Source organism: Perca fluviatilis, chromosome 7, assembly GCF_010015445.1.
Source record: "Perca fluviatilis chromosome 7, GENO_Pfluv_1.0, whole genome shotgun sequence".
NCBI classification, from domain to species: Eukaryota; Metazoa; Chordata; class Actinopteri; order Perciformes; family Percidae; genus Perca; species Perca fluviatilis.
In genome coordinates, this window is record NC_053118.1 from 7,871,157 (window position 1) to 7,883,936 (window position 12,780).

At 44.6% G+C, this 12,780-nt stretch overlaps 1 protein-coding gene across 1 annotated transcript; it reads right to left on the bottom strand.

The window, feature by feature from the left end:
- Positions 1-361: 361 nt before the first annotated feature.
- On the bottom strand, positions 362-9,230 carry fbl (fibrillarin). Its single transcript, XM_039805063.1, has 9 exons — positions 9,080-9,230; positions 7,074-7,205; positions 6,073-6,204; positions 5,688-5,782; positions 5,099-5,269; positions 4,285-4,417; positions 3,896-4,008; positions 3,410-3,555; positions 362-1,452 (listed from the first exon to the last, which is right to left on the bottom strand). The coding sequence occupies exons 1-9, from the start codon at positions 9,087-9,089 to the stop codon at positions 1,428-1,430; spliced, it is 957 nt and encodes a 318-aa protein (XP_039660997.1). The 5' UTR covers positions 9,090-9,230; the 3' UTR covers positions 362-1,427.
- Positions 9,231-12,780: the final 3,550 nt, after the last annotated feature.

Genomic DNA, 12,780 nt, shown 5'->3' on the forward strand with positions numbered 1-12,780 from the left:
TTGAAGGCTCTTTCCAGGCTCAGTTTGACGCGAACTGGCAGTTAACGGTGTATGGGACGCATATATAATTTGAACGTTCAACTGCCAAGCCAACACACCGACAGCGTACCCCACACCATCGGAGTTGGTTGTACCGACAGTCCGCTGGCAGCTGGAGATGCTGCACTATCAACGGGCCACTAAGGACCGGAATAGACTGTCACTTTTGGAAAAGACTGCTCTAACAGGAGGACCTTCAGTACAGTTTTAAAACCAAGAAATTGTTGTAATGAATGTTTAGTTAACATTGTGTAGAGGTACATTTCCCACTTATGTTGGTAGCTATACAGTGTTATTTAGTCAAAGATTATGAGCCATCAGAAACAATCATAAACATTTTATTAAAACAAAGTTGACAGTTAATGTCAAAAACAAACTTCCAAGCATAAATTCTGCTTTACACTTTGCCAACACAAGAGCAAGTCAGTGAAAAAGTCACCATCTATATTTGTCTGTACACACAAGGTCAAGTTTACCTCCTCACCACTAAACAGATCAGCATCAAGGGTTCCTTACCTACAAAGTGTGGGTATTGTGCAATAAGTACACACAACATTAAGACAGTATATTTGACCATACATAAGTTCTGACAGATAACTTATATACTAAAATAACTAGCCTTCTGAGGTGTGGTATGTGGGTAATAGGGATCTCCCTACCAATATGGGATTGTGCTACCTGGAATCAGAAGCAGCCTGATAAGGCAGTAAACAGAAGAGCAAATACACGTCATGAAAAAAAGAAAAAGACATTAAGTAAGAAAGGATGAGAAGCACAGATGAGCAATAAAATACTGAAATGAAAGTACTGACCAAACAAAAAACCTCACTGGAGCTAAAAATCAAACCATATAGTAGTAGTTCAAACTTTCATAACTGCATAATCATATCTGTTGAAAATACTCAGGGTAGAAGGTGGCAAATGAATTCATAAAATTCCCTCACAACTCACCTAAGGCTGGGGACACGCTACACAACCCTGGACCCCTGTTGTTTCACTCTTACAGTTGATACGCATCACTTGTGCATAACCGATGTGAAATAAGGTCGGTCCAACCAGATGTGCACCTTTACATATTATAAACCTTGTACTTCTAACATGATTTGCTCCAATCTGGCAATCCACTCAGATGACGACCTGTGGCTGAAATTGCCCCAAACGTCATGTAACGTGCTCCCAACCTTACCAGTGATAGATTAGCAGGATGCTTGGTCAGTTAAGTGTCAGGGGACTAGGAAACCCAGCCAAATTTGACGCCGATTGCTCGTGATGCTTTCATGGCATGATAGGCAGGCGGCGGTGTAGAGGAGGGCAAAGGACAACACAGAGTATAAAAAGTAGATGGTGGTGAAAATGGTAATCCGTTTCCCTGAGCCTCCGCCAATACCTCATTTCTTCTGTTTAGGTGGAGGTCTGAGGAGAGAAGGAAAAGGGCACATTACTACACGTATATATGAAAAAGAGCAGGCACTATATGTGGAGAGCTGACTGCAGCAGTTTGGGAGGGTCTGGATGAATGGGTCAACCTGTCACCATAACTCAACTCTGGGAACATTAGTAGGAAGGGGGAAACATCATGGAGCTCTGGAGCAGCACCATGACATTTCTTCCTGTCTGTTTACTTATTCCAAATTCACCATATTAATGTGCAACTCTGTGCCTTTTAATTGTAATCCCACACAGGTCCCTATACTCACAACCTGGGTTACCTACACTGTAGAACTAATGTGGTGGATACTTCACAAACCCAGAGTAAGTCAAAGTTATTTGAAAGAGAACACAAAAGGTGAATGGTAAAATGATTACCTAAACTGTCTGTTGTAAACATCCACCCCAGTCTAGGTGTGCTCACAGTTTAACCCTCAAAGTCAGGAGTCTTCAATGTTTTTTAAGCCAAGGACCCCTTAACAGAGAGACAGAGCAGGGACCCCCCAACATATTGTATAAAATGAAGTTGCATATTAAACTGGGCCTACAATAACGTGTCGGTGGCCTAAAGTCTTTATACATACGTTTTTAGGGCATAGAATACTAAGTTATGTTATAAATCCATGTGACAGTGAATCCTTAGTATGAACTCTGTGATTTCCAGTAAGCCTATCAATGGGTTTCTTCCACCTCACAAATTATATTTGCTAATGTCTTCATGTTAAAGACATTTTCATTTTTGAAAAAAACTTTCAAAAAACTATTTGGTGGCCCCCTTGCAGTAACAAAAACTGAAAATTTCAAAAACAAAAACAACAAAAAAAAAAAAAAAAAAAAAAAAAAAAAAAAACACACACAAAAAAAAAACAAATCTAACGACAGTCAAAACATCAGCCAGATGTGGCTGTCTCCAAGAGTTTTGAATATACATTTGTCAAGAAAGATAGTGTGTACTACATTATTATCTTGAACCAACTATTTTTACTATATGCAGACCTATTGAAACCCTGCAAGGGTCATGCAACAATGGACTGTGCTGCACGACATTTACATACACATTGGGTGAGACTCAGCTAACAGCACAGGTTGAGTGCTCTAATCGCACTTTGCTGCTACACTATAAATTTAAATTAGTGGTTTGATATCATGTTTCTCCTATGTGGTCAGTCCTAGTGTAACTTTTTAAATCACCACCAGACGGCGCTGTAGTTAAAAGAGGCGCCATATTCAACTCAAGCTGTAATGCAACGTTCTCAACCAGAGAGACTGCTGCAATTTACTGCCTTTACACATCCCCGTTAACATCTCTACCACATCTGAGAAACTTAACATGAGGCAAATTAGTCCAAATGTAAAAAAAAATAAAACACAATGGTAGCTGTTACCGGCAATATATTACCAAGGCTCCTTTTTCAGTCAATATACATATAGATAGATTAGATAACTATTTTAGGAATGGACCATCACAAATGATGTGGGCTGGAATAACCCTAGGGTAAAGTAGAAAAGAAAAAGAGGCTTTATCTCTCACCCAAGTAGAATTTTGTTTTGTGATTATTCTATGTAATTTGCACTTTCATAAATAAGAGATGCTGTATTTTCAGTTTTATAGCTGATTGTCTTATTGTTACAAGTTACAGATGGAGTCTGGAGATGATGTGGGGTACTTATTGTTTACATCTTACTTTACATACTTCAGGCTGTTGCAGCTAGCTCAGGGGAGAGACTGTATGACACTAGGTGGTACAGCCTGAAACATGCACAATAAAATTAAAAAAACTGCATTTTTGTTTCTTTTCCGAACCGCGATATCTGAACCGAACGTGACTTCTGCGTACCGCTACACCCCTACCCGTCACTGATTGCTTTTGAAACTCATTTTGCTGTTGAAACTTTAAGGACTATCGTGATTGGAGCGGAATGCAGTGTGATGTTGGCATACCTGTAGATGCCCACCACCACAGCGTGGTCTCTCTCGTAGGGCTCTAGTGTGAGCTGCTCCTGTGGTTTCATGTTCTCAGAACTCATCTTCTTCACTTCTGAGGCAAACACAGCCTCTGGAGCCGCAGTCGAGTCTATACAGTTAGCCTGAAGTAAACGAGACAGAGGGAGACACTTTAGAGTCTAACAGCTGACCATACACTGAACATGCAGCTCAAGAGGTCAGAGTAAACACTGTCCTGTACATGAAATTTTACACAAAGCAGCAACATATCAAACAGTTTTTTTTGTCCCCTAGTTCAATTCAGTCCTTCGAGTATGATTCCAATCTGATGATCAAAAAGCATTTAGAAATATTTTGGGCTTTTTGATCAGTCCAGACCCCCAGTCTTTTATAAATTATCTCTGGACTTCACCGTCACATAGCCAGTAACCAACACAATAACTGGAGTTAGTGCTTCATATGTTCGAGGCGGCATTAGCGTACCTTGATGGAGATAACAAAGTGTCCTCCGTTTTTCAGGAAGTTGTGAGCGTTCAAAGCAACAATCCTCGTCTGGTCAGGCTGGGCAACATCAGCAAAAATCACATCCACCATGCCTAGAAAGGGACAAGGCGTTAATGTCCGCACACAAAGCATCCGTTTACACATTTATTAATGTTTGAGATGAGCCTGGCGAATGCATTATGCTTCTTCCAGTCCATTTTCAACAATCAGCAGATCCATCAAGCTACATGGCAATCATGTCAAATTATCAATAAGTTCAAGTGTGCATTATGTAGATCATTTGATAATCTTGTAGAGATCAGATGTTTGTTCAGGACAGAACCATGACCAATCTGCTAAGTCTCCTGCTGTGGATCAGAACTACCTACCAACCAGCATGCGGTATTTGTGCGGGTGGCGGGCATCTTCGATAATTGGAATGATGTTGGTGCGTTTCTTTGCCACATTGAGAAGGTCACGGCCCGATCGATGGGAAAACTCCACAGCGTAGACCAGCCCTTCCTGTAACACAGACACAGGTTTACTTGTCATGGTTTCATTCATGCAAGGCTCTGCTTAATGCAACATTAACTGTGCCTATCAATTTATCTCCCGTTTAATTCAGGGTGGGTTTCTCATGTGGACCGATTGATTAGTTATTTTATAACTGAACCCATCACTATTCTTGCTCAGCTTTCAATGCCTGTATTTACATGTTAAGTTATTGGCATGTCAATCGTTTTAGGATTAAACTATCAGAAAGTTTTTAGAACCACATTGTTGGGCCATTCTGAGCTTTAATCATTTCAAAAATTAAATTGATATTGTGTAATTACAGTTTAAAGTTCCTGGGACTGTTTGTTGGAAAGGGAATACATGGTGTTTTCTGAGGCCGCAGCTTGTAGATGGTTGTGTCGGAAAAACTCAAGACAATTGAAACCTTTGGAGGGCCACCAACAGTGTGTAGTACTATGTATTACAGATGTAGCTCTTTTTAGGTCCAAACTTAAAACTCATCCGTTTCATCTGGCCTTTAATACATAGCAGTGTGTGACAATTTCATTCTTTTGTTTCTTTGTAACCTTTTCTGATTTTACGGTTTTCTTTGGTCATTCTTTCTATTGTATGACATGTTAAGCACTTTGGATAGTTGCTGGTTGTTGTATAGTGGTATATAAATAAATTTTGATTGATTGTACTCACCGGTCCAACAATGTCAGAAACATGGGACACTGTGGTGCCAGAGGCAGCTCCCAGGTACATGACCTTTGCTCCGGGCTTTATATGGATCTGGTCTACTCCTCCCAAGATGGCTGCTGCCAGTTTGGAGCGGAATGGATTCCAGGCTCTGTATTCAATCTTAATCTCTCCCTCCTAACAGACAGAGTGTAAGAAAACAGCAAATTGGAATTTAACAAAGCCTGGCCATAGCACTAGAGCGCATAGCTGCTGATTTCACAACACTGATGCAGAGATGTTCTTATATGTGACGGAAAGATAATAAAAAATTTAACTTAATAGTTTTCAATGCAATGCAGTAAAGGTCAGCACTTATAATCTTTTGTTACACCTTTAAATGGACAGGACAGGTGAGAGAGGGAGAAGACATGAAGGAAATCGTCACAGGTCGGAGTCGAACCATGGACTGGCCTCTGCGTCGAGGCATAAACTTCTACATTTATGTGCGCCTGCTCTACCCACTGAGCCAACCCGGCCACAGCAGCACTTATAATCTTAATGCAAGATTGATGTGGTACCTACACTGTGCGATCACTGTTTACTACAATCTCACCTCCACACTCATTCTCTTCTCTCCGTACACAGACTCTCCCACCACCATGTTCTTGGTCACCAGAGCATCCTCCTTTCCTCTGCAGATGAACACTCCTGAGGGGACACACACAACCAGTCAGAATCTACAGACACTAGCAAATCTAGTCAGACACATATATAGTACCAGTCAAAAGTTTGAACATGCTTTCCCATTCAAATTAATTAGAAAGTGTGTCCAAACTTTAGACTGGTACTGTAGAAAGATGAGTTTTACACTGCTACATCACTTTTACAAGTGCAGAACTACGTAAACCATGGTAGAACGAACAATTGCTAAACCTCTGACCCAAGCAGCAACCGGGTTTCAGCAGATAGTTATAACATATAACAGTATTTATAAAAACCTTCATGTCTGTGCGGCTCCACCACAACTTTCCTCCCCGCTCCAAAGCCTCCTCTGCCCCCCCTTCCTCTCGGGGTGCCTCTGCCGCCACCCCGGCCCCGAAATCCTCCACCTTCTGGAGACCTGAATCCACCTGAAAAACACACCAATAGAGCTATTCAGGTAAACAGAAGAAACATCTGTGCCCTGGTAATACAAACGCACTTCTGCTTTTAACGGAGGTTATTTTTAAAATGTGCTGCATTTATAACGATTCATTTATTTTCCGTAGCTCAGTCAGTATTTGGGTTCAATGTGTTAATGCATGCGTTCTTAAAAGGGTAACTTGGATTTTTTTTATTTAAACCTAGACCCTACTTACTCATGCATTGGTGTCTGGTTCACATAAGTGACTTGTGTGAGCAAGAATCTTTGAAATTGGTCAAGTTTTTGGACAACTGCGCACCTTCAGTTAGTGTCCACGAAAAGTGCTGTTTTTGTCGCTGACAGGCTCCGATTATTATTTTAAGTGTCTGACAACCTTATGGAAAGGATCCCTACAGAGACGCTGTTAAAATAAATCCTTAATTTACCCTTCACATGTGAAAATAGGCTATGTGTATGCACGCTAAAAGTACTGATTATTTACATAGAGTCTGGTAGATTTGGTGATGTGAATTCGGGCCGTTTTATGTTAAACAAAAACGATCTTACTCAAACAAAACAAAAAAGATCTCTGTAGGGATCCTTGCCATAATGTTGTCAGACACAAAACAGCACCTTTAGTAGACGCAAATTGATGCATTTGCCCCATGTTATTGCAGCCCGGTTCACGGCTACCATTTAAAGCGTTGTAGCTCCGTACTAGACCAATTTAAAAGATTGTTCTTAACATTAGTCCCCTAAGGCACCAATGCTGGGGAAATAGGGTCCAGTTTGAAAAAAAAAGAAAATACCCTTTAAATAAAAAAAAAATACATCTTTTGTTCTGTAATCCAACTAAAATAATGTGCATGATCTCACCTCTTCCTCCCCTGAATCCTCCTCGTCCTCCCCGGTCACCGAATCCTCCTCGTCCTCCCCGGTCACCAAATCCTCCTCTTCCTCCCCGCCCTCTCCCTCCTCGGTCACCAAATCCTCCCCGAGGACTGAATCCTGGAAAACAAACACAGATAGTAGGTTAAGGAATACCAGCAGGGCCTGCACATGTAGCTAACATAGGAGCTGCTATGCACCTCTTTGAAAGTCAAATGAATGTGGGGACCACACCGATTAGGTCCACACACTCAGTTTGGGCTGCTGTGTCCTCACTTACATGATGCAGTTGCAGCAAAGAGTTATTACAGGGTTTTCCCCACAATGATAATAATTAATAAAAATAGCAATTAAAATCCTCTCCGAATATGGATTAAAGCAATTTGTTAAACAACCATTGAAAGTCAGAACATAAACTTGAATATGAGAGATAATCTCAGTTTTACCGTCCAGAGTCAGCCTGAAGCAGACTCTCCCAGTGATTTTAACGGTATTTTAAACCGTTTAATTGTAGTTTAAGCATAATTTATATAAAATAGTCAGAAATAAATAAATGCAGATTTATATATAGGTCTTTCCTGTACGTGGACCTATCATGCTTACTGTCTTGGGTAGTTCTCCCCCCAAAGGTCCATTCTGAGTCAGAAAAACCCTGATTACAATTACATGCAGCAAGTCGAGGAACTAAATCCATGCAACGCTGTAGAAAGATACTGCTTTTTATTTCAACACAGAGATGCTCTTCCCCCCCCACCCACCAGCTGCTGCTGAGTGAAACAAGGACAGCTTGTTGTGGTAAAAAAAATTGAATACATAAAAAAGGTTGCTGGCTGCGCATGCCCCTGCAGTAACTGATGTGTTCAAAGCACACCATGTGGGCATATTGTTTATATCCTTGGGAAATAATGGATTTCCTTTGCAAAGCCCATTTTATTAAGCTTTTGAAACATACACTGTTTACATCCATGTTTGGTAGCTAGCATGTTTGTCCTCCCTTTAACTGGCTTCATTTTTTAAACGGGACAAGCACCAACTGTAGTGTCTGCTGTGTGGAACAACATGAAATGGAGCATCGTGGTCCTAGAGTAGCTTTAAAACTGACCCAGGAGGAAGGCGGACATTACGGGGGGATTCTGAATAGCAGCAATGATTTTGTATTTAAATAAAGTGGGCTTGTTTAGCTACGTTCAAAAGGACGTAGCTATATACCGAAATAACGAGGCCAGGGGTTACGCAGCCTTTATTTAACTACGACACCGCATGAAACCAAAGCTGCTCGAGCATTATATCATTTTAAAAATTGTATTTCTGCGGTAACTCATATGTATTGTTCACAGCACACATGTGATACAAAGTCCTATGTAACATCAGGTTGACTTATTTTAAAGCCCCGCTACATCTCCCCTCGTTGAACTTTGACGGTGTGAACACCGACCTACCGTAAATACAAACACACGAGGTGGTTCCTACCCGGGCTAATGCTAGCTGAAGCTAACGTTAGCCTCGTGGCAAAAAGTAGAAAAAGCAGCGTAATTTAACAGCTCAGATTTTGCCCCGTAAACAACTTATTGCTTAGCTATACGTATTAACGATAAATAAAACATGTTGCTGGTTAACGTGACGTCGGAGGGCTCGTGGCCAACTTTAGTTCTGACGGAGACTGGAGCACGTGTGTGTTTAGCGCTGTGGGAGCTGCAGCTGCTGGACTCTTATTACTCGTTACCGTCAACGTTATACGGAAGCTCCAGTCGTTAACGTAACGGTACATTTCGCCAACATTAACGGAGAAAGCGTCCACTCCCTTGGCGGCACTTTTCTCTCCGGTGTAAGAGCGGTTTACCGTGAAGTAAACGGAGCAGCATGGCGGTGTAGGCCGAGCACACATCAACCCCTTTAACCTCAAACACACCGCGGAAATATTTACTAACACTAATTAAACATATCTATATACATTAGTCTACAGCGTTACTTTAACACTGCCATTTCTACCGTACCTGGTCTCATGGTATCTGATGTACGGCGTTAAACGGACACTGCAGCGGAACTCCGGTACTTCTCCTCGGCTGTAGCTCTCTGTGAACAGACACGCGCACTGTGGTGACCACACGTGCAGCTCCCGCCCTCTTCTTCTACTGGTCAGTCACTCATGTTTTATTACACATTAGCGCCACCAGCTGGCGTGGAGTAAGTGTGCCTTTCATAAATGAAGCCAACAAGTCAAATGTATTAATGCATTCATTCACAAAAAAAAAAAGTAGTGTAAAGAGTATAGTTTAGTGTGCTGCAGCTTCTTAGGTGTTCATTGATCAAATCATTAATTAATAATTGATCCATTTAATTGTGGTATATTCCTTGGAGATACACTACCAAGAATAAATGCTCAAATAAATCCATCAGGAATTACATAAAAGATGTAACTCTGCCCTCAAGAAGATTGTTTGGGCTTCACTTTATGGAGAAATTAATTGGCAGGACATTTGGCTAGTTGGAGACAAATGCTGTCTTAATAACAACAACTTCCTTTACAATCTTACATAACATAGTATATTCAGCAAAGACATTAGAGAGATTTAGACTTGATATTGGTACTTGATATTCCATCTTTGTCCGCTTATCCGGTGTTGGGTCGCGGGGGGAGCAGCTCCAGCAGGGGACCCCAAACTTCCCATTCCCGAGCCACATTAACCAGCTCTGACTGGGGGATCCCGAAGCATTCCCAGGCCAGGTTGGAGATATAATCCCTCCACCTAGTCCTGGGTCTTCCCCGAGGCCTCCTCCCAGCTGGACGTGCCTGGAATACCTCCCTAGGGAGGCGCCCAAGGGGCATCCTTACCAGATGCCCAAACCACCTCAACTGGCTCCTTTCGATGCGAAGGAGCAGCGGCTCTACTCCAAGCTCCTCACGGATGACTGAGCTTCTCACCCTATCTCTAAGGGAGACGGCAGCCACCCTCCTGAGGAAACCCATTTCGGCCACTTGTACCCTGGATCTCGTTCTTTCGGTCATGACCCAGCCTTCATGGCCATAGGTGAGGGTAGGAACGAAAACTGACCGGTAGATCGAGAGCTTTGCCTTCTGGCTCCACTCTCTTTTCGTCACAACGGTGTGATAAATTGAATGTAGTACCGCACCCGCTGCACCGATTCTCCGACCAATCTCCCGCTCCATTGTCCCCTCACTCGCGAACAAGACCCCAAGATATTTGAACTCCTTCCCTTGGGGTAAGGACTCATTCCCTACCTGGAGTAGGCACTCCATCGGTTTCCTGCTGAGAACCATGGCCTCAGATTTAGAGGTGCTGATCCTCATCCCAGCCGCTTCACACTCGGCTGCGAACCGATCCAGTGAGTGCTGAAGGTTGCAGGCCGATGATGCCATCACGACCACATCATCTGCAAAGAGCAGCGATGAGATCCCCATCCCACCGAACTGCAACCCATCCCCACCCCGACTACACCTTGATATCCTGTCCATAAATATTACAAACAGGATTGGTGACAAAGTGCAGCCCTGGCGAAGGCCAACCCTCACCTGAAACGAGTCCGACTTACTGCTGAGAACCCGGACACAGCTCTCACTTTGGTCGTACAGAGATTGGATGGCCCTGAGAAGAGACCCCCTCACCCCATACTCCTGCAGCACCTCCCACAGTATCTCCCGGGCGACCAAATCCACAAAACACACGTAGACCGGATGGGCATACTCCCAGGCTCCCTTCAGGATCCTTGCGAGAGAGAAGATCTGGTCCATTGTTCCACAACCAGGACGGAATCCACATTGTTCCTCTTCAATCTGAGGTTCAACTATTGTCTGAACCCTCCTTTCCAGCACCTTGGAGTAGACTTTACCAGGGAGGCTGAGAAGTGTGATACCCCTGTAATTGGCACACACACTCTGGTCCCCCTTTTTGAAAAGGGGAACCACCACCCCGGTCTGCCACTCCTTTGGCACTGTCCCAGACTTCCACGCAATGTTGAAGAGGCGTGTCAACCAAGACAGCCCCTCCACACCCAGAGCCTTGAGCATTTCTGGACAGATCTCATCAATCCCAGGGGCTTTGCCACTGTGGAGTTGTTTGACTACATCAGTGACTTCCGCCTGGGAAATTGACAACAATCCCCCATCATCCTCCAGCTCTGCCTTTAACATAGAGGGCATATTAGTCGGATTCAGGAGTTCCTCAAAGTGCTCCTTCCACCACCCTATTACCTCCTCAGTTGAGGTCAACAGTGTCCCATCTTTACTGTACACAGCTTGGATGGTTCCCCGCTTCTGCCTCCTGAGGTGGTGAACGGTTTTCCAGAAGCACCTTGGTGCTGACCGAAAGTCCTTCTCCATGTTTTCTCCAAACTTCTCCCACACCCGCTGCTTTGCCTCTTTCACGGCAGAGGCTGCAGCCCTTCGGTACCCTGCAACTGCCTCCGGAGTCCTCTTGGGATAACATATCCCGGAAAGACTCCTTCTTCAGTTGGACGGCTTCCCTGACCACCGGTGTCCACCACGGTGTTCGTGGGTTACCGCCCCTTGAGGCACCTAAGACCACAGCTCCTCGCCACAGCTTCAGCAATGGAAACTTTGAACATTGTCCACTCGGGTTCAATGCCCCCAGCCTCCACAGGGATGCACGAAAAGCTCTGCCAGAGGTGTGAGTTGAAAGTCTGTCGGACAGGGGCCTCCTCCAGACGTTGCCAATTTACCCGCACTACCCGTTTGGGCTTACCAGGTCTGCAGAGTCTTCCCCCACCCCCTGACCCAACTCACCACCAGATGGTGATCGGTTGACAGCTCCGCCCCTCTCTTCACCCGAGTGTCCAAAACATACGGCCTCAGATCAGATGAAACGATTATAAAATTGATCATTGACCTTTGGCCTAGGGTGCTCTGGTACCAAGTCACTTATGAGCATCCCTGTGTCCGAACATGGTGTTCGTTATAGACAATCCATGACTAGCACAGAAGTCCAACAACAAACAACCACTCTGGTTTAGATCAGGGAGGCCGTTCCTCCCAATCACGCCTCTCCATGTGTCTCCATCATTGCCCACGTGTGCGTTGAAGTCCCCCAGCAGAACTATGGAGTCCCCCACTGGAGCCCCATGCAGGACTCCACTCAAGGTCTCCAAGAAGGCCGAATACTCCGAACTCTTGTTTGGTGCATATGCACAAACAACAGTCAGAGTTTTCCCCCCCACAACCCGCAGGCGTAGGGAGGTGACCCTCTGGTCCACCGGGGTAAACTCCAACGTAGCAGCGCTCCGTTGGAGTAGTTGTAGTTGTTGCTCACCCTGGGCAACTCCGGAGAAGAAAAGAGTCCAACCCCTATCCAGGAGTATGATTCCAGAACTGAGACTGTGCGTAGAGATAAGCCCCACCAGATCTAACCGGTAGCGCTCCACCTCCCGCACCAGTTCCGGCTCCTTCACCCACAGAAAGGTGACATTCCACGTCCCCAGAGTCAGCGTCTGCTGCCTGGGTCTGGTCCGTCAAGGCCCCTGACCTTCACTGCCACCCGTGTGGCAGCGCACCCAACCCCAGCGGTTCCTCCCACAGGTGGTGGGCCCATGGGATGGAGAGATAGGTGCCACATAGCTTTTTCGGGCTGTGCCCAGCCGGGCTCCGTGGCAAACCCGGCCACCAGACACTCGCTGACGAGCCCTCCATCTGGGCCTGGCTCCAGACGGGGGCCCCGGGCTT